Here is a 26222-nt window from a genome sequence, read left to right as displayed (position 1 = left end):
ACTTCCTTCATGCACAATAATGTTCTTCTGTTCTTGCTTCTTGCAAATAAACTGTTACCTAAATAAAATGTCCCTGTGTATTTATTTTCAGCTTGATGAAATGTCCAATTATGAAAATTAAACTTTAAAAATAACCACTACTTTTGTTCAGGATGATTTTAAATTAAATAGATTCAATAACAAGAAATTATGTATTCATGAAAAGTTTATACACTAATGTTTGGCATTCAGCACAATGTCTGTTTTTGCTTATTAAATAAATTTGAAAATCATCTGAAATAATTGAGTAGTGCCTTTTAATATTTCATTGGTGTAATTTCAGTCATGTGAGACAATCATAAAGTGTGTGTCAGGAACATTTGGGGCAAATACACATAATTAATCAGCACACTTGGAGTGGATTGGTAGTTACATACTGGCTCAGGTAATGTAAACATTTTGGATTTAGTGAGGAGACAGCAGTCAAGCAGTGATTACAGAACAATTAGAGACATCGTGAATGAGTATTGATTATTTTTGTGACATGAGTGACGGAGGTGTGCTGTGATGGGTTTAGATTTTATTATTGTCATTTGTATTACGAAATATTTAACCATATATGCTTAGAGGTGTATAATCAATTGTGTAGTGATAGGATGTTTGATCTTTAGCAGGCTGCAAAGGCTTGGTGTGTATTCCACACTGGAATGCACACCTACATCCTGGGAGCATGGGAAGAGGTCGTACCTTGTTTTATTGTTTTATGGTAGGATAAACGTGGCTATATCTGTTTTAGGCTAAGTGCCTGTTGTTTAGATGAACTGTTGGACTTCAAGACCAGCAGGTTTAGGGAAGTCATTTATGGGGTCACACTGCATTACAAAGGCAGGGGTGTGTAAAGTGCAATTGTGTGTGTGTGTGTGTGTGTGTGTGTGTGTGTGTGTGTGTGTGTGTGTGTGTGTGTGTGTGTGTGTGTGTGTGTAAAAAATGATCCTGCCGCCTCGCAATGTTGAATCACACTAAATCCAGCATGTATGTTTAGTCGTGTTCACGTGGTGAGTTGTGGGCGTTTCAAACTGCTTCGGAGCAGTGTTTCGGAGGCTCGACACACTGTCATAACATCATAAACACATCGAACTTCCCACTCTCGTAAGAAGAAATGAGAAGAAGAAGGAAGTACAGAGTTGAGTCAATCATGTTTCTCGTGAGCCTGGATGACCAGCGCCCGATGAAATTTCTGCTTCTTTCTTTCAGGTAACCGCATTAGTGAAGCCCGCTTGTCACCTGCCATATTGATTTGTCAGCGACGTGTAACATCAGTAACGCTCACTACAAACATTACTGATGAGTCAAGATCTGCACAAAGTGACAGAAACACTGAAGCAGCTCCACATTTTATTCTTATTGTCATGTATGTCCTATTTGTCAGGTGACAGAAGAACCAACACAAAGCTCAGAGAGTGATACAAGATCACAGGTGAAGTTGGATGATGACTTGTTGGTTCATGACTGTATTTGAAGCACGTGTGTGACTACATGTATTTGGAATGTCTCACTGTTATTTATCAGGTGACAGAGGTGAAGAGGCGAGGTCACAGGTCACTGACTGATGATTTGGTGCTATAGATTAACGAAAGGAGAAGGCATGTCTTTGGCTCCTTCACATAGTGGACATTGAGTTGTTGTGTGGGGCACCAGTAGTGCATGTGTGTTGCTGTAACAGTAGTTCATGTTTAGAATAAAATATCCCAGCTCACTGATTTGATCGGGGCAATAGTGCTTAAAATGTTGCATAATTTTGCTGAGAGATCTTTTACTTTGTGGTCATCTTAGATGAGTAGTTTTATGGACAAAAACCACCAGGTCATTCAGTGTTCCCTTAGTGCCAAAGTACAACAGATGTTGGTGCACTATAACTGAAGTAATGTTGTTAAGTCCTTAAAGTCATATTCTTTTATTGTCATGACTGTATTTGAAGCTATTTTTACTTTTGTATGATACCTGATTTATATGGAATATGGCTGAAGTAAACTAAAGCCTAAAATACTTAGTCAGTCACTTGTTTAATAGTAATTTAACATTATATAATTCACATATAAAACTATGAATTGTAGTTTTATATGGTTTAAAAGCATGTAGAATAACATATGTAGGCAAGTATATTTCTCCTTTTTTTAATTAAGAAGCAAAGACAAAAAGAAAAAAAAAAAAAACGGGGCAGAGTTCGGTGGTTGAATCATCCGTCCCCACCAATGCCACAACCACGCCCTTGCTTTCAGGTGACCGCATTAGTGAAGCCCGCTTATCACCTGGCGTATTGATTTGTCAGCGACGTGTAGCATCGGTAATGCTCAGTTGTAAATATCAAAACAAACACGTTGACTTTCGGTAACATTTGTTATAGAGTCCCTTTCGACTGTAATGACGGCGCTACCACCATGGACTGTCCTGACGTGTCATGGTCCTGGGCCATGTTGGCCCAGTGTTCTTAGTTTCCTTGTATGTTTGTATTTTGTTCCTTGCTTAGGCCATGTTTTCTGAGTTGCCCTGTTGTGTTGTTCCCTAAGTGTTCTCCCTTCATGGCTTTTACCCCCTGTGTGCCCCTCTGTGTATCTGTGAGCCCTCGTCTCTCCTTATGTTTTATTCCATGCTTCCCCTGCCCATTATGTCTAAGTTCTCCCCGTGCTCTCTCTTCCCCCTGTGTGCCCTCTATGTATTTATGAGCCCTCGTCCCCTTTCGTGTTTATTCCATGTCTCCCCTGCCTGTTACGTTGGTGTTCTACTCGTGCTCTCTCTCCTCCTGTCTGAACCTCTGTACTTCCTGTTTCACCTCTCCCGTCAGTGTTCAGTTCACCCCGCCCTGTCTCGTTATGATTATCAGTGTCACCTGTGTTCCCCGTGTGTTCCCACTTCCCTCGTTAACCCTCTGTGTATTTCTGTCTGCGTCTCCCTCTGTTCAGCGTGACGTCGTCCCTCATGCTGCGTGGATTTCCCTGTGTCTCTCTCTCTCTCCGAGTGTTAGTTTACTTTTCCCAGTTTAGTTTTGTATTTCCTATGTCCTGCCTCTTCAGCAATAAAGCTGCCTTTTTGAGTTCATTCCCTCGTGCCTGTGAGTCCTGCATTTTGGGTCCTCCTCCTGCCTGCCACACAGCCGAGCCTTGACAGTACGACGTCACCAGACATGGACCCAGCAGGCTCCTCCCGGGAAAGCGATTTGGCCCGCATCTTCGGCCTGTGGGAGCGAGTTTCCCACGCCTCGGACATTAAAGCCATGTCCATTGGGATAAACGCCATCGAGGCTATTCTCAAAGGGAATCCCCATCTCCACGAGCTCTCAGGATTTTCGGGCCTACTGTCCAATCTGCAGAAAGCCAAGGAGACAGTACAAATTCGCGAGCTCGTCATACCGCAACAGCGACCGCCACAATCGGGAAACGTTTCCACGCTGCTGCCACTGGACTCCTCTCCATCCACCCTCCACTCTGACTGTCACTCACCCGCTGCTTTTCTCGCAGCAATGTGGTCGGAGGATGAGGAGCCGGCCGCGATCTCTCCGTCGTTGCCGGTTTCCTCCATCACCGCACCTCCGGCTTCCCGAAGAAAACGGCATTCACGCCGCCGACGCGCCACCCCACAGCCGGACATTCGGCCTTCTAATTCACCTGCTGTGGTGAGTGAGAACTCAGTGTCTTTTCCAGACATTATGACTGTTCATTCAGGGGCTGCATTTTGTGTGGCGGAAGTCAATGCGAGCTGCTTAGCTCCCTCGCAGCCCTTCACAGCTCCGTTAGCTCCCTCGCAGCCCTTCACAGCTCCGTTAGCTCCCTCGCAGCCACCCTCAGTTCAGTTAGCTCCCTCGCCGCCACCCTCAGTTCAGTTAGCTCCCTCGCCGCCACCCTCAGTTCAGTTAGCTCCCTCGCCGCCACCCTCAGTTCAGTTAGCTCCCTCGCAGCCACCCTCAGTTCAGTCTCCTGTGTCCCCGCTAGCTCAGCCATTAACTCCACCACAAGCTCCATTTTCACCTCTACCATCGCTTCAGTCATCAGTTCGGTCTGCCACTCAGTCGCCCTTAGCTCCGTCATCCACACTACCACCTGTTTCTCTTCCACCACAACCGTCGCTACACCCAGCCACTCAGGCTGCTACTCAGTCAGTCATTCAACCCATAGCCCTGCCGTTACTATACCCTGTAGCTGAGCCACTAGCCGCCCGACCCACAGCCACTTCAGCCACTCCTTCACCCGTTACACCTCCACTACAACCATCACTGCAGTCTCCAGTGTCCCCAGTGCAGTCTCCAGTGTCCCCAGTGCAGTCTCCAGTGTCCCCAGTGCAGTCTCCAGTGTCCCCAGTGCAGCATCCCTTAGCACAGTCATCCACTCAATCACCAGCTCCACTTTCCCCTCAACTACCACTACCACCTCTAGCTCAGTCTCCTGTGCACTCACCTCTGGTTCATTCTCCTGTGAAGTCATCTACTCCACTGCCTACTCCACTCTCACCACCTCCGTTACAACAGACATCAGTTCAGTCCCCTGTGCCAGTGCAGACGCCCTCAGTTCAGTCTCCCGTGCAGTTATCTACTTCACCACCATCAGTAGCTCAGCTCCCACTCTCATCCGCCTCTCCAGTAGCTCAGCTCGCACCTGAACCATTGGCCCAGTCCCCGATAGCAATACGGTCTTCTGTTCGGCTTAACATTCAGCCAGGGGTCCCAAACCTCTCTGGCTCTGCATCAGCTCCTGCTGGAAGCTCGGATGAGCTCATCCAGGACTCCGTGGCTCCCACGCCGCCATCTACCTCGTCCGCTGGGGGTTCCAGTGAGCCCGGCCAGCACCTCCTCGTCTCCGCTGGAGGGTCCGAGGGGCCCGTTCAGCCTCCTGTCTCCGCTGGAGGGTCCGAGGGGCCCGTTCAGCCTCCTGTCTCCGCTGGAGGGTCCGAGGGGCCCGTTCAGCCTCCTGTCTCCGCTGGAGGGTCCGAGGGGCCTGTCCAGCCTCCTGTCTCCGCTGGAGGGTCCGAGGGGCCTGTCCAGCCTCACGCCGCATCAGCTGGAGGGCCCGAGGAGCCTGTCCAGCCGCCATCTGCGACCGCTTCGTCATCGCCTGGGCCAGCCTCTGCCTGTGCTTCTGCTACGCCTGGTCCGGCCTCAGCCTCTGCAGCTCCGCCTGGTCCGGCCTCAGAGTCTTCGTCCTCGTCTGGCCCGGCCTCAGAGTCTTCGTCCTCGTCTGGCCCGGCCTCAGAGTCTTCGTCTGCTGCAGCCTCCTCAGAGCCTTCGTCTGCTGCAGCCTCAGCCTGTGCTTCGCCTGGTCCCGCCTTGACTGGTCCCGTCTCGACTGGTCCTGTGCCCACCGGGCCTCGGCCTGTACGCCTGACACTGGAGAGCCGCCGCCGCTGCCTTCCGCGCGGCCAGCCCCCTGAACTGCACCGTCATCGCCTGAGTGGCCGCCGTCGCCTTCCGCACGGCCGGCCCCCGGACCGCCTTCGCCTGAGTGGCCGCCGTCGCCTTCCGCACGGCCGGCCCCCGGACCGCCTTCGCCTGAGTGGCCGCCGTCGCCTTCCGCACGGCCGGCCCCCGGACCGCCTTCGCCTGAGTGGCCGCCGTCGCCTTCCGCACGGCCGGCCCCCGGACCCTCTTCGCCTGGGTGGCCGCCGTCGCCTTCCGCACGGTCGGCCCCCGGACCAGCGCTGTCATCGTCGCCGCCGCCTCCCGCGCGGTCGGCCTCCTGAACTGCTCCGTCGTCTCCTTCACCGCCGCCGTTGCCTTGCGCACGGCCGGCCTCCTGAACTGTTTCCACGTCGCCGCCGTTGCCTTGCGCACGGCCGGCCTCCTGAACTGTTTCCACGTCTCCGCCGTTGCCTTCCGCACGGTCGGCCTCCTGAACTGTTTCCACGTCTCCGCCGTTGCCTTCCGCATGGTCGGCCCCCTGAACTGCTCTGTGTTTGGGTTATTTTCTTGGGCTCCGGTGTTTGCTGTGCTCTTCTTTTGTTTTCTGTTCCGGGCCCTCCGTCCTGGGCCCCCGCCGCCCGCCCTGGGTTGTTTTCTGTTTGGTTTTGTTTTTCTGTGTTTGGGCTGTCTGGAGCCAGCCCTTGAGAGGGGGGTACTGTCATGGTCCTGGGCCATGTTGGCCCAGTGTTCTTAGTTTCCTTGTATGTTTGTATTTTGTTCCTTGCTTAGGCCATGTTTTCTGAGTTGCCCTGTTGTGTTGTTCCCTAAGTGTTCTCCCTTCATGGCTTTTACCCCCTGTGTGCCCCTCTGTGTATCTGTGAGCCCTCGTCTCTCCTTATGTTTTATTCCATGCTTCCCCTGCCCATTATGTCTAAGTTCTCCCCATGCTCTCTCTTCCCCCTGTGTGCCCTCTATGTATTTATGAGCCCTCGTCCCCTTTCGTGTTTATTCCATGTCTCCCCTGCCTGTTACGTTGGTGTTCTACTCGTGCTCTCTCTCCTCCTGTCTGAACCTCTGTACTTCCTGTTTCACCTCTCCCGTCAGTGTTCAGTTCACCCCGCCCTGTCTCGTTATGATTATCAGTGTCACCTGTGTTCCCCGTGTGTTCCCACTTCCCTCGTTAACCCTCTGTGTATTTCTGTCTGCGTCTCCCTCTGTTCAGCGTGACGTCGTCCCTCATGCTGCGTGGATTTCCCTGTGTCTCTCTCTCTCTCCGAGTGTTAGTTTACTTTTCCCAGTTTAGTTTTGTATTTCCTATGTCCTGCCTCTTCAGCAATAAAGCTGCCTTTTTGAGTTCATTCCCTCGTGCCTGTGAGTCCTGCATTTTGGGTCCTCCTCCTGCCTGCCACACAGCCGAGCCTTGACATGACGGGAGTATTTATCTTCTATCTGCTGGGACATCTTGACTGTGAAGGTAACCAGCGTTTAACCATCTGCTATCCTTGTAATGTGCGGAGTTTGGAGGTTTATATAATTACTGTAACAGTTCGTGATCGATGTTAGCCTGTGATGGTGAAAGTTACAACTTCTGAGTCAAAGTCTAATTCAAGTCCCAAGTCGCAGTTTCGCTTTCACTTCATGTAATGGCGCAGCTGCTGAATAAAAAAAAGTTAAATGTTAACTTTTAAACTTAACAGTAGATTTGTTACTGAGCTGAGTGACGACATTACGAAGACAATTACCGTGAAACATAGTTTTTGGCTATAGAAATATGAGACATGATCAATATAAAATCAAAGGCCAAAGCATCCAAGAGGAAAGTCCCCACAGGGTTTATGTAAAATTCAACCGTTTCCCGTAAGCCGTCAGCGGACAGTTACAGGCACGTGCAGAGGGGGGGCTAGAGGGGCTTGAGCACCCGCCCCTTTCCTGATGGGTGCCCAAAGTGCCCTTTTGTTGAGGCAACTTTTTAAAAATTTTTTTTTTATGTGTGTGTGTACGGAGTCCTGTCTGTGCCCCTCAACAATAATATTTAACTATTAATCACAGTTTTGCTAAATAAAAGGATCTTGCATCAGTCACATGATCACATTTAACCAATGATCGCCCTTGCCGGCAGAACGCGCTGGTTACGAGCCGGGAACGAGCTCACAAAGAGCACGTCTATTTTTAGCGGTCCGGAGCTGTAGGAGAAACACAAGTTAACTCAGAGACACAGACTGATGCGACAAAACCAGTAAGTAGCTGTACAGCGCACACTGTAGTGTATAGCACCCAGGAGTATTAGCTTATTACGTACACGTTGGTAAGCTGTCTTGTGGCAACTGACGAACTGAAACAAACGAGCGTGCTGTGTGTGCAACAGCATGACAAACATTACCTGTCCTTTTATTAACTGCACAAGTAGTGCTGGTCACAGCTGCTGGCTACCTGTGTAAGGCTGTCATGGGTCTGTAGCTCTGTCACCGTTTTAGGGAACATATTTAGTTTTAAAGCAAGTTTCCGGGCTTTTCCTGCCTTTCTGGAGGGATTATATTTCACTAAAAACAATCTAATATGCATGTCCACATAATTGTGCATTATTATAATATTTTAAAACACACACACTGTATTTTAAAGAACATACATTAAGAAGCAGATTATATTAGATTTATATTTTAAATAAGACAAAATTTGGATTTTACAGCAGTAAAATGATTGTATCTCTACAGTTTAAACATGTAATAAGCTTTGCCCCTGCACAGAGTGGATAGTGAAACAAATGGAATCATCATAAATACATTATTTCATATTTATTACTTCCCCCTCCTCTTTGCTTTATTATTGTAGCTCTAGTAATAAATAATAATGTAAGGATTCTGGATCAGCACCATGATGCCCATAGTACAATATTCTGAAGAAGGTCTAAAATGTCACTGTGTGTGCGTGCATGTGTTTGTTTTATGTATATGGATTTTTTTAGACTATTACTCATGATATAACATTGTCCAGACATGCCTGGTAAGGACATGAGGAGGAAACAGCAGGAGCTGTGTGAGGCTATAAAGGCAGGGCTATAACATTTTTTCTGTCATCATTTTATTTTAGATTAAGTGCAAGAGTTGTTAGGTGTGGATAATTAGATTATAGTTTATTGCAATAGCAAGTTGTGCCTTGTTCTCAGATAGACAGCAAGTGGAGAGTGATATATGAAATGATGGGATGGAAGGAAGAAGAGAAGCAAAGAGTGATTCACAGGCAGAGCCTAAATTATTTCTCACAGTTTTTTGTTGCCTTATGGTTCCAAGCGCTGTCACCAATCTTTGCATTTTGTTATTATCTCATGACACTTGTTTAATCAGCTACCATCTCTCCTGTGGACTTTTTAATGTCTACAGTCTCAGATCAACACAGCCCTGCCCTTCCCATATTAGATTCTTGATGAATGTGTGTTGTTGTTATTCAGCCTGGTCCAATGTGCCCCTTTTTAACTTTGAGCACCCGCCCCTTTAAACCTCTCTGCACGGCCCTGGATAGTTATAATATGTGGGTATAGGCAGACAGAGTAATAAATGCATTTGCCCACAATCGTTTTTATTTTATACCACAGTGAAGTGTATCTAGTTAAACATTTTTATTTAGTCTGTTTTTCTCAGGAAAGTCTTGACACCTGTCCTGCTCCTGTAGGTGAAACAAGTAGCAAACTGGCATGTCATGTCACATGTTCCACCAGCTACATATTGAGACATCTCTTATCTTGTATTATTAGAGCGGGAACATGTGAACTTCCCAATATCTTTTCCCAAATATCCCTACTATCTATTTCTCTTAAAGAAGAGTTGACCAGAGTACACCGCAGTGAAACCCAGATACAAAACAACCAAATAAGAGTTAAGGAATTAAGGAGAAATAAACAGAAGTGTTCTGGTCCTGCAGCTGAAACAAGTTGCAAACTGACTACAATACAGTTAGACCCATACTTATTTGGACAACTTGTTTCTAATTTTGGTTCTGTACATCCCAACAATGAATTTTAAATGACATGACTCAGGTGCAGTTGAAGTGAAGACTTTGAGCTTTAATTCAGGTGGTTGAACAGAAAGGTACATAAGAGATAAGAGATCATAAACATATGAGGAACTAAAGCATATTTTAACATGTTCCTTTTTTTCAGGGGCTCAAAGGTAATTCAAAGGTAAGTGACGTTTGTAGGGTTACTGAAGTTGGGCTAGCTGGTATACAATGATGTGCTACGTGATCGCTAGCGACACAGTATAACATAAACAGTGAAGCTGGAGGACGAACACTAACACTTTTCCACTTATAAAAGTAAACGTTAAGGTTCCTGATAGTTAGAGACAAATGCAATCGCATGGCAGGATGCTGTAAACGGACCAAACTTCAGTCAGGAGAACAACTGAGATAATCCATCCACAATACAAGGTTAGTCATTAATATACTGCAACAACATGGGAATAGAGCAGCTGCCAGAGAATTCAACATTAATGAATCAATGGTACAGAAGTGGAGGAAGCAAGAAGAATGAGTTTAAAAAAGTTTGATTTATCTGACTGCTTTGTTTCGTTTAATGTGCCTTATAATCCCGTGCACCTGTAGCTGGTCTGGCCTTAAACTCTTATTGCCGTTAGTTCTCTGCGTTGTGTTGTGCGAATGACCAGAGGAGTCAGCTCTCACTTTGCCAGCTGGGTGGATTTATTCTCCCAGAACTCTTTAAAATAAAAACAAACAGTACAGCAACTTCACTTTACTGGACTTCTGCATGAACACCTCTCCTCAGCGGGGCCTCTAGGCGACTGAGGTGCAACATCACAACAAATCCAATTACCAAATAATACTGCTAAAATGTATTTATATTCATATATAACAAACAAAAATGCACTGCATCGTGAACATATAGGTTCAAGGTTCAAGGTTCTTTATTTGTCACATGCATAGTTATACAAGTATAACACACAGTGAAATGTAGCCTGACACGCTCCTCAACATGTGCAAAAATTTGGGGGGGGGGGTGTAGAGGAAGAACATTATATATATATATATATATATATATATATATATATATATATATAGTATATACACTGGGTGAATGTGCAGTAGTAGCAGCAAGCAGGTGAATTCTGTACATTAATATGACTAGACATCTGACTATTTTACAGGATAGACAATATAAACATATTTAAAATTAAAGGAATTTGAAATGTACATTGTTCCTTGGTTTAGTGTCTGGAAGAGTCCTGTCTCAGTCAATTATAGATGATGTGAGAGGGCGGGTGTGTGTGTTTAGGGCACGGATGGCTTGGGGATAGAAGCTCCTCTTGAGTCTCTCTGTCCTTGCCCGGATGATGCGCAACCTTCTACCAGATTGGAGAAGTTGGAACAGTTTGTTGCCAGGATGGGACGGGTCCTTCAGTATCTGCGCTGCTCTAGTCCGGCATCTCCTGGTGTAGGTGTCCTGAAGCGGGGGGAGAGCAATCCTGCAGCAGCGTTCTGCTGTACGGATCACTCTCTGGAGAGCTTTTTGGTCCTTCACACAGCTGTTCCCGAACCACGATGTCATGTTCTGTGTGAGGATGCTCTCCACAGCGCCTGTATAGAAAATCCTGAGGATCTTTGGAGAGACCCTGAACTTCCTCAGTTGTCGTAGGTGGTACAGGCGCTGCCTAGCCTTTTTGGTCTGGACCTGAATGTGGGCAGCCCATGTCAGGTCTGAGGAGATGTGGACACCAAGATACTTGAAGGACTGCACCCTCTCCACTGGAGCTCCATTGATGATAATGGGCTTGTAGTCTCTGTGCTGACCCCTTCTGAAGTCCACCACCAGCTCCTTGGTCTTGCAGACGTTCAGCTGGAGGTGGTTGTCCTGGCACCACGATGCCAGATTCTTCACTTCATCCATGTAGGCCGCCTCATCGTTGTTGGAGATGGCACCCAACACCACTGTGTCGTCAGCAAACTTCACAATGGTGTTGGAGCCATGGGTGGCCACACAGTCTGAAGTGTAGAGGGAGTAGAGCAGTGGCGAGAGGACACATCCCTGAGGTGCTCCTGTGTTGATGGTGATGCTGTTGGAGAAGCACCTGCCCACCCTCACCACCTGAGTTCTGCCAGTGAGGAAGTCCAACACCCATGCACACAGACGGCTGTTAAGTCCCAGATCCCTGAGCTTTGTGAAAAGTCTGCAGGGCACTATTGTGTTAAACGCTGAACTGTAATCAACAAACAGCATTCGCATATAGTTACCCTGTTTCTTGTCCACGTGGCTGAGAGTGGTGTGTAGGACGTGGGCGATGGCATCCTCTGTGGATCTGTTGGATCTGTAGGCGAACTGCAGTGGATCTGTGGTGTCTGGGATGGAGGAGGAGATGATGTTCTTCAGCAGCCTCTCAAACACCTTCATTACTACCGAGGTCAGTGCAACTGGCCGGTAATCGTTCAGGGATGAGGGTTTGCTGTTCTTGGGCACAGGGATGATGGTGGATCTTTTGAAGCATGTGGGGACCACAGACTTCGCCAGGGACTCGTTGAAGATGTAAGTGAACACACCTGCTAGCTGGTCAGCACAGCAGCGCAGCAGACGGCCGGTGATGCCGTCTGGCCCCGCCGCTTTCCTTGTGTTCACTCTCCTCAGTGCCGCTCGGACGTAATGCTCCGCGATGCTGGTCACCGGTCTCTCGCTGATGACGTCACTGTCCTCGGTAGTCAGGCGGTAGATAGCATTAGCCGCCTGGCTAACCTCGAAACGGGCGTAGAACCGATTCAGCTCGTTGGTGAATGCAGAGTCGGCGTTGATCGGCGCAGTGTCCCTGGCTTTGTACCGTAATGGTGCGTAGTCCGTGCCACATACTCCGTGTGTCGCCCTGGTGGAAGCGGGACTCCACACGTTCCCGGTACCGGCGTTTGGCATCTCTCACCGCGTGCCGCGCGCCGTATGAGGCCGCTTTGTAGGCGCTCATATCGCCAGTAGCGAGACCCGCGTTGTAGGAGGCGGTCCTGGCGTTTACTGCAGTGCGGATCGATCTGTCCATCCACGGTTTCTGGTTTGGGAATGTGGTGACTCTCGCAGTGGGGATAATCTCCTCCGCTAGCATATTGACGAAGCATACTGCTACTTCCGTAAACTCGTTGATGTCGACTGCGCATGCTCTGAACATGTCCCAGTCGACGTTGTTGAGTGCGTCCTGTAGCGTAGCTTCTGATTGGGCAGTCCACCGTTTTACCTCCCTCGTGGTCACGTCTTCCCTCCGTATGCTTTGTTTATACTGGGGAATGAGGAAGATGGCGTTGTGGTCAGACTTCCCAAAAGCCGGGTGTGAGACAGCTTTGTAGCCCTGCTTGTATGGCGTGTAGCAGTGATCCAAAATCCGATCCCCTCTCGTTGGACACGAGACATGCTGGTAAAAGTTTGGCATGACTTGTCTGAGGTTCGCTTTGTTAAAGTCTCCTGCTACAATGAGGGCTGCGCCCGGGTCCTTGTTTTGAAGCGAGCTCAGCACATCATGTAATTTGGACAAAGCCATAATTGTGTCCGCTTGTGGTGGGATGTAGACCACCGTGGCGATGACTGAGGTGAACTCACGGGGCAATTACCTCATCAACAAAATTATACTTTAGGGAGACTTCATTTACCAGTGGCAATTTTACATATTTACAGTAAGTTGAAACAGTGAACATGAATCACAAACAAACAGAAGATATAACCAGTTCACATGACACAAAAATAAAAGGAGGGAGCTCACATACCTGTTTAAAATAAAAACAAAACAATACATCAACTTCACTTTACTGGACTTCTGCATGAACACCTTCAAGGGAGAGAGAAGGATAGCGGACCACATGAGAAGCCACGTGCATGCTCCTATGCTCTCATCTGAGATTGGCTAACTAGCATGTTATAATAAAGTGCTGTACTCGACAGAAAAACGAATTCACACTAAAACATCAAACAGAACTGTGAGACAAAATGCACAAAGGGAACGAGCAGTGTTTGAATTACTTTTAGTTACTTTAACTGTGTTTATTCGCTCTGTAACTGAGAACACTAGCTTACGCTCACCTCTCCTCAGCGGGGCCTCTAGGTGACTGAGGAAAATAGTGTGCAGCTACAGGAAGTGACTTCGTGGGAAGTCAAAGGTCACACAAACAAAATAAAAGCTCCCAAAATATAAATACAGAAAATAAACATATATAAATAAACACAAATACATAACCAATACTGACAAAGCAAGATAACACTGCAGGATGGATCTTTGGTGAAATATAAATTATTTTTTAATACACCCGTTACACACCTTATAGTCCGAAAAATACGTACTGCACACTGTAGTTTAATGTTGAAAAGCACCTCTTTTTAACTTCAGTGGATATTATACATGGTTATGCTCAGGATATGTCAGCCCATTTCTACTGGAAATGCCTTTTATTTATGCTGTGGGGACACCCTCTTACCCATCAATGTCACCCGGATTAAAAGAGTCAAAACAGAATGGTGATGAGAACCCACATGAGTCCAGAAATCCAAACTGACTGTAGGTGTTGTGGGCTGAGATGGTGGTCACATTGTGGGTGTGACTCCAGACAATAATGTTCATTGCTGTTTTTGCTCAGCACGCTGGTGTCTACTGCAGTGAATATAATGGGACCTTAAGAGAAATGACTACTTGGCTGTTGGCTCTCCACTGTACACAAAGGTGTAACTAAAGCTTGTGCTTGTTCTATGGTATTGCAAATGTCTCTGTTTCCGTAGGATGCGGTTGGTTAAAAACATTTTATAAATTTCCTTTTATTATTGAGCTGTTTGATATTCATCCTGTCAGGGATCTGTGCAGACATTAGCTGGACTTTCAAGCAAGAGGAAATGTGTTTTTAATACAATTATCAGTGAAAACAAAAAAACAAGTTAAAAACAAATGGGTGCATCACGGTGGCTACATGTACATGACATTTATTCACGTAGAGCAAAAAGTCAAACTCAAAAAAATGTTTAGCTGATTATGGTTCAGAAATCACACAGTTCAGTTTAGGCGAGCACTGTTTAACAAACCGAACTTTAAAGCTCCCAGGCTCCATCCTGTGTCTGTGAAAACACCTGAAAGCACTTTGTAGGACTCACTTAAAAGGTACATTTTAAGTGTAGACCATTTTGATATATATTTTATCTTTATCTAAGTCAACAACAACATGTTTAAAGTTAATTTTAAAAAATACTTTCAATTATTGACTTTAATATGCATACCAGCTTTATTATTGGGGTTTTTCACTAGATTAAAAGCAAAGCACACAGGTTGGACATTTGTTCTATTTTTTATGCAAGATATGTACTCAGGATAGAAATCTTCTACAGCACCTTCTACAAAAACAATAAAATTGAAATTAATGAATAAAACAGTAGTAATTGGTATGACTTTACATTTACTTTTGTATAGGCTCTGGTGTTTTCCAAAAGTAAAATCAACATATTTTAAGCAGTTCCTCTACAGACAAAAATCTATCATCAACATAAAAAGATCTATAATCACACATGAATATGTCACCAGTAAAGCTTCGTTATTCACTTATCAACTCTCATACATATTTTTCTATTTCCATCATCTTATCATCTGTTTTGTGATATGTTCAGTTTAAAGTAAGAAGACTGCTTGAATTATTGTATTGAAATTAAATATTTTGTTAGAACTGTGTTACTGATTTTTCTTCCCTTTTTTTCTCATCTTTTCCTTCTGTGGGCCAAAAAGAGGTCAAAGTAACACAAGGAGAAGATGCCACTCTGGAGTGTTACGGCCCCAGTGATGCTACTTACGTACTGTTGAGGTGGACCAAACCTGACCTGCAGATAAAGGGTTATGTCTTTTACTTAAAAGACGGTCATTTTCAGGAAGACCTCCTGGATCCCTCTTTTAAAGGTCGGGTGAAGCTGAAGGACTCAAAATGGATGAACAATGGAAATTTCTCAGTGATTCTCCAGAATGTCATCATGAACGATTCTGGAACATATGAATGTGAAGCAGGATACAACAATCAGCCAGTTCAAATTTTGAACAGCATCAGCCTGAAGGTAGAAGAACGAGGTGAGTGTGAAGTTGAGTGTGTGTGTGATCAGAGGTGAAGCTGCTTCCTGGTTGTTGATGTTTGTTTCTAAAGATGTTGTTGATGAGACTTTGTAGAAAGCAGCTGGTCTGAGTGATGTGATCAGAGTGCAGTAGATAATGTCTGACAGCAGTTTGAAGAGGAAATGGATTCTGTTCTGTTCTTCACTCATCACCTACCTGACAGCTGACACCTCACACCTGTTTCTCACCTGCAGGTCAGACAGGAGGACAGAGTGGAGATGGAGGGGAGGAGGCTGGAGGGAAGGAGGCTGGAGTAAAGGAGAGTGGTTCTGTTGGACTTATAGTTGGTCTGTCAGTTTCTGCCATGCTTCTTGTTGTTTTTGTTGCTGGTTTTGTGCTCTACAGAAATCGTAGAAGGCGACTTCTTCCAAATAATCCAATGATTTGAAATGTGTTCAGTGGGTTCATAACTGAACTGTGAGTCCTGCTGCTGTTCCAGGTTATTATCAGTAAGTTCAGCATTCAGACTGACAGAGGAGAGACACAGGAAACAAGACAAAATGAAACTTTGCATTGTTTTGCATAATTATCTGATCTCTGATGTTCCTGCTCACCATACCAACAAACTGCCTAATTCTAAAAATAATTGTCAGTTTAAATCATTATCTGTTGTTTGTAAAATATTTCATTAGATCTTATATATAAAAAACAATAAGAATGTATTTGAATTGTTACAGACTATGTAGTGATTTTCCTAAAAGTTTGTAACACATAAACATGTATCACTCAGCTACTGTACTGGTGTGAATGTTATATTCTCTTATTACACACACACACACACACACACACACACACACACACACACACACACGTGCTAGATAGGTTAGGCTACACTCTATGGTAGGAGAGCCAAAAATACAGCCTGAGAACCATCGGATGGGTTTGAAAAATGGGCTTAAAGTTTTTTTCCAAGTTTTTACCATGGCTTTTTTTTCTAAAATATGCTTAAAATGTTTTAATATTTGATTTTTAAAAAGTATATCTTGGCTCAACCTCTGACCGGTTGAGCCAGTCAATGCAGATTTAATCTGATCTGGAATCAGTCCAAAGAAAATAAAACACTGATGTGTGGGCGTGTGAATGAACGCACTGCATGTACAAACAGATGTAACACTGTGACTGAGTTAAAGTGAAACTGTCTGAGCCTGTCCCTGTGAAACAGAGTTTGGAGCCTGCAGCCTTGTTTCAGTCAGAATAAAGTCTGAATAACCAAATGTTGTGATGACTTCCTTCTACACAGAGGACGGGACTTTTTTAGGGCCCGGCAGCTTCAGCAGTACTGAGAACAGTGGCTGTGTTTGTGGGAGGTGCTTAAATGAAAAGAGCCCAGGCAGCAGGTTTAACAGGTCGTTGCATTCAAACATGAAGTCTGATTCAATACAACCTCGACATACACCCACAGTATACCATCACTAAGCTACATTTTCAGTTCACTCCTCTGTGAATGTTTTAAAAGAAAACTAAAAACAGTAATTTCATTCAGACAAAAGGTGCTGATAAGGTGGGACAGGAATTTTCCAGACTGCTGTGTCATAATATTTGAAGTCCTGTTTGATTTACTGTTTGATTTTTCTTCTCTAGAAATATATTTCATCAGGAGGCACAAACCTGCAGCTTAGAGATTTCATTAATATAAAGACAAACATTTAATATTTCTCAGGTATATTTGAGTCTAACTGGTCCTTGTGCTTCAAATTTCACTTTCATTTAGATTTAAAACATCTACAAAAGTCTTGGGGCAAAAGTCATGTTTGTAAAAACAGAGAGTAGAAAACATGACGTGACCAACCGCTGAGACAGTGGAAAAACTCACTTCCTTCTAGCTGTCCTTCCTCTTCCCTGCTCACCTGTGACTTCTGTAAACAGGCTGTGTCCACTTTGATGTCTGTGCCGCCTGGTGGCCAGTACAGGTACTACATCAACCCCAAGAAAACTTGAACTAAAAGTGACGCTAAACTGCAATAAAAACAAAATAATTTTTACAGGATGGAGCTGTGATCATGTTGGGGTGGCACACATGTCTCACAAACAATGTATTGCTATTTAAGCAGCTTAAACTACACACCTGTACAATATGTGAATGTAGGTAGTGTAGCAAAGAAGCACTATACAAATGTAGCAGTATTAATAGAAAATAGTACTGTGTATTACTACTGTGCCGAGAAGAGATGTTCAGTTTAGCAAAGTTAGTTTATTACTTGAGTCAAAGTGAAAAAGTACAGGCTCTGTAATGTACTCAAAGTAAGAAAGTAAAAATGGCTCCTTCAAGGACGATTGTACTATTTTGCACAAAGAGAACTGAACCTGTGCTATATTAATATAATAATATTACTACGACAGAATACAAATACGATTACAATTTGAACTATAATTTTAAAAAATGGGGCTAGTTTGTTATGTAGGAGACATGCAGTAAAAGAAAATAAGTATTTACTGTTGCTTACAGAGGGCAGAGGGTGACTTCACCTCCAAACCTAAACAGTAAAATTAGAACAGTCAAGGTTTAAATTTGGATTCAGCAGATGTGGAACCCTAAAATCTCTTTAGTGGTTCAGCAGGGAAACAAATCACAACTCATGATAATTTCTAATGTGAGCTTCACTATGTTTTTTAATGTACATGATGTGATCACATGACCTGTTGCTGTTTGTGGATTTACACCATTAAATTCAACAAGATGTCAGCAGATGTTTCACAGCCATCCTGGTTGATCTCCATCCTCGACACTGACGATACGCTGTTTATACTTTCTCTATACATTTGGTTTGGTATGAAGTTGGAATTCGAGACAAAAGCCTCACTCAGATTTGTTGCATAAAAAGTCCAGATTATGTTATTGGGACTTCATTACCCAGCAGCCCTTGCTCAGTCATACAGACTGTCTGACTCCAAAGCAGAGCGCTGTTGTGAACTGAGTGAATCTCTATTTTGACACTTCAGTTAACTTGCTAATTAGTAATTACCAATAAAATTGGCTCATAATTTGATATTTGTTAATCTTGTTCAGGGTTTGTTTGTTTCCTTAAATGTCTGATGTGTTTTCGAACATTATATTGTGTTACTGTGTAAAATGGAGGCGTTGTAAAACCATGTTTCTGGTGCGCAGAAGTTAATTAGATGTGTAGTACATGTGACTGCTGACCTGCCTGAGCAGGAATGATTTCATTCCGTGTGTTGGAGCGCCATCTTGTGGTGGTTTAGAGAATTGTTGAGAATTTATATTCTGTCCCTTTAAGGCACAAATATGATGATGTAATTCCTTAAAGTTGTGAAATTTTAAACCAAGTTTCCTTTCTTGGTTTAAAAATGTATGTTATGTTTTTAATGAATTTCATCAGGACATCTTAGCATTGTGAGATGTGCAGAAACACAGAGCGGAGGAAATTTTCATTTTTCATTAAATTTCATTTTCATTCTGATTGTTATGAAGCTGATGTTTGAGTTCAATAACAGAGATTTGTAATCACTCATCTGCAGTGTTGGTCAAGTTACTTGAAAAAAGTAATCACGTTACTTTACTGATTACTTATTTTCAAAAGTAATTAATTACTTTGTTACTTAGTTACTTAGTTACTTTTTAAAAACATGATTTACAACCTGAAGAGGTGATAAAGCGATAGATCTTTCAGCCCAATTCTACTTTTTCTACATAATCCATCATACAAAATGTAATCAAATGGAAAAGTCTCTTTTTTAAACTTGTTTTATCAGTTTTAATCTTTTAACTTTATGCATCAAGCAAAAATTTAATTTTTAACATTCTCCGACTTGAATAAATTAGTTTAACATTTAAAGCTATTTTCTGCACATTCCAGCACATAAAATAAAATATTTTTTGTGTTTACGCTCACTCTTTCAAATAGATGCAAGTAAAACACAGCAGAAAATAAATAAAGTCAAAGACTCAGCGGTCCTGTTGCTCTATTTTCACCTGTAAAGCAGGACTGCGGTAGGCGGAGGTTTACCCTGGTGCAGGTGTGCCGCAGCAGTCAGTGGAAGAATCCGCGAGTTTCTCTGTGAGTTTCCCATTACGTCGTTACGAAGTTTAGGGTTTTTTTCGCTGTAAAAAGAAGTTTTCTTCCCACGCACGATGGACGCTAATGTTTTGTCACTTTTTATGGAATCAAACTCAAAATAAGGTCAGTACAATCGATATGTGATCCATTGTTGATCTGCACACAGCTGTTGTCACTAACAGCGCACTCGCTTATGTCACTGTCATGAGACATTCTCGCAAAAAAATCACGGTTTTAGTAACACAGTAACACAGCGTTCCTACGGGAAAGTAACGGTAATCTAATTACCGTTTTTGCAATAGTAATCCCTTACTTTACTCGTTACTTGAAAAAAGTAATCAGATTACAGTAACGCGTTACTGCCCATCTCTGCTCATCTGCCTGTTTGTTTGGGTTGCATTTCCATTTCCTACATCACTACCATGTGGTAGCCATCAATCTCAATACTGTCACCATTACTCTAGTCCAGGGGTCACCAACCTTTTTGAAAGTGAGAGCTACTTCTTGGGTACCGATTAATGTGAAGGGCTACCAGTTTGACACACACTTCTCAAATAACAAATTTCCTCAGTTTAACTTAATTATGTGTTATCATTAATAATTAATGATATTCATCTATATACGGACACTAATTATGTTAATTATTTTTCACCATAATTATAAAGAATGCAATTAGGAAACAAGGTAGGAAACATAAATATCAATATGCAACGCTTTATTTCTATATATCTCTGCAAGTATTTACATTTTGAAGTGATCACTTCTACAACATCTTCACTTACCACTAACAAATTTTAACAAATCATGCACTGTTACATACATTATTTTTGTATGTATGTAACATACAAAAAATCAACTTTCAAATTTTACAGAACTTTTCACCAAATTGGCAGCATTTTAAAGCAAATTGTCACATGTTACACTTAACAAACACATTTGTTTTTCAATAATTAAATTCAACTTTGACATTTGACACTGTAATGTTGCCACTGAGAACATCTAATATGGCTTTCTTTGTCTGTTAGTGGGAAACCTGGCATTGCATGCTGTTCACCAGTGTGTTGTAATCTGGGGTATAACTTGACACTGCAACTCTGAGTGAGTCTTGCAGATGTGCATCAGAGAGGCGTGTTCTGTGTTTGTTCTTGATGAAGTTCATGTCAGAAAAGGCTGATTCACAAAGAACCAAACAGGCTGGCAACCTTCATAGCTGCTGTGCACACACCACTGTACTTTTCTGTGTTAACAAGGCACCAAAAGTTTGGTGCGCCCAGATAGGCTTTGAGGTGGACGTCATTTTGCAATGTTACAATTTCGATTTCCACCTGTCCAGCATCCAAGCTGAACATTGAACTTAGTTGCTCAGCAATGCATGTTGTGTCCACATTCATGAAAAGATTGGAAACAAATGAGACACATGGCTCAAGCAGATCAAGGTCACAAAACCTGTTCTCAAACTCTTGACCAAGTCGGTTTATGACTTGAGTGTACTTTTCTGCAACTTTGTCAAAAGTCTCAGATGCAGAAGCATTGTCTTTCAGCACCATCTGCACAGAGGGAAAGTGCAGCACCTTTTTTCTCTGTAAATGCACAGAGAAAATGTTCATCTGGGCTTTAAATCCATTTAAAGCACTTATCATGTCAGCAACAGTCTTACCTTTGCCTTGCAGCTCACAGTTCAAATGGTTCAGTTTCCCAGTAATGTCTGTTAAAAACGCAAGGTCAAGTGTCCACTCAGTGTCCTCCAGCAGAGATGTGTCTTCCCCTTTGGATTGCATGAACTCCTTGATTTCACCCAAAAGTGACAAAAAACGAAGCAAAATCCGTCCCCTGCTGAGCCATCGGATTTCCGTATGTAGTAGCAGGTCACCATATTCAGCTGACAGCTCCTCCAATAGCACCTTGAATGTTCTGTGCTGTTTAGCTCTGGAGCGGATGCTGTTTATGATTTTCACGACGGGAGTCATGACGTGCTCGAAGCCGATCACCTTTGCGCATAACGCCTGCTGGTGAATGATGCAGTGGTAATGCATGAAGTTTGGGAACTCTGTGTCACCTTTACAGTGAGTGATGAATCCCGTATGTCGGCCGATCATAGCAGGAGCCCCGTCGGTAGTCACTGATACCAGCTTTTCCAACGGTACCTTTTTCTTCGCGAAAAACTCCTTCACCGCGTTATAGATGTCAACTCCCTTCGTAGTTGTCTTTAGCGGCAGTAGTGTCAGAAGTTCTTCTTTTGTGGAGAAACCATCAAATACCATCCGGATAAAGACCATCAGCTGTGCTGTACTGCTGCTGTCGACGGACTCGTCACACTGGATGCTAAACCAACTGCACTTTGCCAGATCCTGATCCAACTGATCGGCCAAGTTCCCGGACATAGCCGACACTCTTCTAACAATTGTAGTTGCCCCCAGCTGGACATCAGAGAGAGTGGAGATTACATCGTTTCCATATTTCTCGTCTTTAAGCACAGTTTTTGCAATTATCATCATTGCTTCTTTGAAAACCTCCCCGTCTAAAAATGCCTTCTTTTTCTTAATCATGAAATGTGAAGCTCTAAATGAGGCTTCGGTTGCTTTTTGAGAGTTTTTCACCGGTCTCGTGAAAAAAGACTGCTGTTTGCTCAAACCTGCCTTTAATTCGCGGGCCTTTTCCGCTCGCAGTGTGCTGCCCTTTGGGTAGTTAGCATGGTAGCTTGTGTGACACGTTCGGAAATGTCTCTCCACGTTGTGCCACTTTGCCGTTGCCACAGTTGCCCCGCAAATGAGACACACGCATGAATCTTTCACAGTGGTAAAAAAGAACTCTTCCTCCCATTCACTGTGAAAATTATATGTTTTCTTCCTTTTTTCCGCCATGTTTTCCTCATCTCCTCACCTTTGCCTTTGCTGGTCTTCACGGCAACTGTTTCCGTGGAGACCAGCTAGCACTAAATATTAGCTCATGATCTAATATTTAATAATAAACATTTTTTTATATATATATATTATCTCTAACAAATTAACACCAATGCAATTGTGATTTAAAAAATAGATAATAAATAAATTAATTTAAAAAAAAATGAAAATAGATGCAGCTTACTGGTAAGTTGTTATGGTGAGCTATTTTTAGAACAGGCACGCGGGCGACTCATGTGGTCCTTGCGGGCGACCTGGTGCCCGCGGGCACCGTGTTGGTGACCTCTGCTCTAGTCCAATCATCTTCTTGCCTGCTTTCTTTGGACTAATCAGCTTCCACTTTTCATAGTTTAAATTTCTGCTCTCCATCATTCATACTGTAAGATTCTGATTTGTACAACCCACCTCCTCCCCATCTCCGCCTCACTGAGATATCAGCCAGACCTCCATCCAAGCCCCAACTTCATCTTCAACACCACTGGCACCACCTCCTTAGACTCATGGGGCTCTTGACCTAAATCCTATCACCACTGGGATCCCTTTCTGCCATGATGAGTCATCAGAGTCTAATCTTCAAATACATTAGTTTCTCTATCTGAAAAAATAGTGTAAAGTTCTTTCAAGTTTTCTCATCATTAAACCAGTTGTCTTGATTAATGATGGATGATACATGTATTTCATTCTGTTATGATGAATGACCTTTTAAAAAAATACATATTTTGGGCCATTATCCAAACAGAGATGTATTTCGTGTTTGATCAGGGAACAACATTATTTTTTTCTGGGATTTACAGCATCCATTCAGTGTAAGAGTAGCGGTAAAGTATAAACTAGACACAAATTTGATTGGATAGTAAATTCTGGTGTCATTGTACATTGTTTCGAATTATCACTAAACCTCAGGTTTAGAGTCAAACAGTGTGTTAATGCATCTTTTAATACTTTGTAGCTTCAACACTGTTCTACAAATTCTCTCTACCAACCTGTAACCACCAATAAAGAACATTTTCTTTAAGTGGTTCTTTAATGAAATCAGTTTTATATTGTACGTGTTATCTTTCATGCACATGGCACAGCATTCAAGTTTAAAAAGGAGTCTTTATGTGGCCCTGCTAACAGTCTCCCTTTAAAATATTTTAATCTGAAGCTCATTATTCAGACATGAGTGAGACACTGAGACAGCAAACAAAGAATGTCTTCCTAAAATGAGAAATAAATAAATCTGCAGTCAAAGGGTACGATAGTTGCTCAGAAAATGTGTTATCTTTTCCAATATGATCTGAAAACAACTGCAGGTTTGGTTTAGAAGTAAACTAACTGCCTTGTACATTACTTATTGCACAGAACTACAGTGATACATAGGCAGCACATGGTGTATATCCTCCTCACAGCAGGAATAAGGTTTTATCAATATGAAGCTGATGAGCTCTGCTTCAGAAGTGATGCTCTATAGTGACATCTTCATTGACATTATCCAATCCCTGCTCAGCCTGGTTGGGTGGGATCTTTACCACAGACATGCATGTAGTTTCCTGTAAATGTTAGAAAATTATAACAGCTGCTAACACAGGAAAAGTTCAGATAAAAAGACGATCAGCATATTGATTGATTAGAGAATGATTCAGAGTGTTACCTTTGGCTCTGCGTCGATATAAAGACACCATCAGGAGAGTGGAGATGAAGTATGGACAGAACACCACCAGGTGGAGTACCACTGAATACAAACTGGAGGGAGGAGGAGTGAGGGAACAGTACTGAGGAAGACGGGGAGCTGAGGTGGTTGGTGTGGGTGTGGTTGTAAGTGTACCTGCAGAGAGAATCCCACCTGATCAGGTGAATATGTGGATGAAATAAGAGGTGAAATCAGAGTGAAGCTCCTCACCTGTGACAGTGATCCAGCTGGATGGAGACTCTCCATGACCGCTGATGTCACACTTGTAGAGGCCTTCATCAGACCTGGAAACATGCTGGATGGTCATGTGACCTGTAGGCTGCTTCCTGATGAGGGAGCCATCTTTATAGAAAGCAGCTGGGAGGTTGGAGGGAGTGGTCTTTGTTTTACAGAGCAGAGTGACGTCATCTCCCTCCATCACAGGGAGGACAGGACTCTGCAGGATCACTGATCCACCTCAACACAGAGACAAACTACAGCATTTCATCCATTTACACACAGCTTCATCAACACTAACTCCACACACTCAGCTTACCAGCGACTGTCAGGTTAACCATGTTACTGATGGGACCCTCTCTGGACTCACACCAGTAAACTCCACTGTCTAATTTGTGGAAGCCACTGACGTTACAGGAAGAACCAGCTGGTTTTCCACACTCCTCACACTCAGCTCTGGTGTCTTTGCTTGTGTTTCTCCTCAGAGTCCATCCAGCAGAGCTGTCGTCCTCCTCACAGCTCAGAGACACAAAGTCTCCTTCAAAGAACTGAGAGCTGCTGGGACTCACAGTCAGACGAGCTGTGAGGGTTACAATGAAAAAGTGACGATCTTTTTAATTTACACTCTGAAACATGAACCCAAACAGGTCATATCACTGAGCATTTATCAGGTTTAAACTGTGACAGAAGAAGGTTACTGACCTTGGTTTGTTGTGCAGCTCAGCAGTGAGATCAGAACTAAAGAGAAATTAAACTCAGGTTGGTTTGAGGTGAACATAAAGAACAACTCCACACAAACAGCTGACAAATCTGCTTCTCTGCTTTTTTTCAATCTGATGTCAGCAACATATTTCAATAATATTTGGGCAACAAACACAGTAATCAGTAATCATACTAACAAATATACAAATATCCAGACAATTTGGATTCTTCAATCCCCTCTGTCTCAGTTTTTATCTGGGAAACAGCTCTTGAGGTTATCGTTGTGATTATATAAATACGCTGTGAGAAAATACAAAATATCCACTACTTTGAAATAACACAATAGACTAATGTGTCCATTGTATTGATATAACGAGTGAATGATTTGATCTTTTCACTGCCTGCTGTGTTTCCTCGACTCCTGAGCAAAGATAAAGAGTCAGTTCAGACCTGCAGTTGGTCCTCGTGGTGTTTGAACTTGAATTCAGCCTGATTTGTTTTTCATGTCTTCTCCTCCATCATCAGTTATCAGGAGAGCAGACAGTCAAAGTACAAGAATGCAAACAAACACAGAGATTCTACTTACAGAGCAGACACAGCACAGATGTTTCCTTCATCATCCTTCTCACTCATTTCAGCTTTTCTTCATTTCTGTCACTGACACCAAGTAAAGCCCGCCCTCTTCCTCTGAGCACCAGCTTTAATACTGGTTCAAACGTAGAATTGGGGAACTCAGTTTTTGTTTTTGAGTAAAATGATAAAACTATTTAAAAAAATATAACTAGAAAAACATTACAAGATCTTTTGTCTTAAAAAGTTGAAGCTGTAATGCCCACAGACATCTGTCTGTTCACTGAAAAGACATTTGAAAAACTCACTATCTTTTGATGCTAGTGATCTATAGTTTGGTTGATGAACAAATCCATGTCCATGTAGTGGACGCCCCCCTCAGTGAGAGACGCAGATATGAGCTGAAACACAGGAATCAAACCAGGGACGCTGCTGTTATGGAGCTGAACTGGAACCATTCAGACACTGAGGCCCTCTGAACACATTTTAATTACAGCTGTGCAGAGACACACTGATGACTGACTGGAACACTATGATTCACATTTTACATTAACACCATCCTCACACATGGTTTATATATGACCACTAGAGGGAGACATTGCACTTTACATACTAACATGGATGCCAGCTAATTAGCAATGCTGTCCCCCCTTTATTATGCAGACTTACACAGAG

General features: G+C 43.4%; 3 protein-coding genes across 3 annotated transcripts in view; 1 reads left to right on the top strand and 2 right to left on the bottom strand.

The window, feature by feature from the left end:
* The first annotated feature begins 6774 nt into the window (after positions 1-6774).
* Positions 6775-17411, top strand: LOC146713302 (uncharacterized). The gene is made up of 3 exons (XM_085446897.1): positions 6775-6839; positions 15097-15429; positions 15666-17411. The coding sequence occupies exons 1-3, from the start codon at positions 6791-6793 to the stop codon at positions 15857-15859; spliced, it is 576 nt and encodes a 191-aa protein (XP_085303023.1). The 5' UTR covers positions 6775-6790; the 3' UTR covers positions 15860-17411.
* A 3251-nt stretch (positions 17412-20662) lies between these two features.
* On the bottom strand, positions 20663-21979 carry LOC146713301 (general transcription factor II-I repeat domain-containing protein 2B-like). The gene has a single exon (XM_085437852.1). The coding sequence runs from the start codon at positions 21977-21979 to the stop codon at positions 20663-20665; it is 1317 nt and encodes a 438-aa protein (XP_085293978.1).
* A 1827-nt stretch (positions 21980-23806) lies between these two features.
* LOC146713299 (Fc receptor-like protein 5) overlaps positions 23807-26222 on the bottom strand; it is a 60729-nt gene continuing 58313 nt past the window's right edge. Inside the window, exons 8-9 of the mRNA XM_085446730.1 lie at positions 23986-24101; positions 23807-23877 (exon numbers count right to left, since the gene is read on the bottom strand). Of these exons, the coding sequence (XP_085302856.1) occupies positions 23821-23877; positions 23986-24101 (173 nt within the window). The 3' untranslated portion in view covers positions 23807-23820. The remainder of the gene's footprint in view (positions 23878-23985; positions 24102-26222) is intronic.

This window comes from Copadichromis virginalis, linkage group LG3, assembly GCF_057382275.1.
Source record: "Copadichromis virginalis isolate Kocher_CV1m ecotype Utaka linkage group LG3, C_Virginalis_male_GT1.1, whole genome shotgun sequence".
NCBI classification, from domain to species: Eukaryota; Metazoa; Chordata; class Actinopteri; order Cichliformes; family Cichlidae; genus Copadichromis; species Copadichromis virginalis.
The sequence above is the reverse complement of the archived record's forward strand: the minus strand, read 5'-3'. Positions and strand labels throughout refer to the sequence as shown.

Bases quoted from the DNA above. Each gene is read 5' to 3' on its own strand.
- LOC146713301 (XM_085437852.1), bottom strand. From the start codon at position 21,979: ATGATAATTGCAAAAACTGTGCTTAAAGACGAGAAATATGGAAACGAT.
- LOC146713302 (XM_085446897.1), top strand. From the start codon at position 6,791: ATGACGGGAGTATTTATCTTCTATCTGCTGGGACATCTTGACTGTGAA. The intron at 6,840-15,096 runs GTAACCAGCGTT...TGGGCCAAAAAG, and splicing joins GGGACATCTTGACTGTGAAG to AGGTCAAAGTAACACAAGGA. The intron at 15,430-15,665 runs GTGAGTGTGAAG...TCTCACCTGCAG, and splicing joins CCTGAAGGTAGAAGAACGAG to GTCAGACAGGAGGACAGAGT.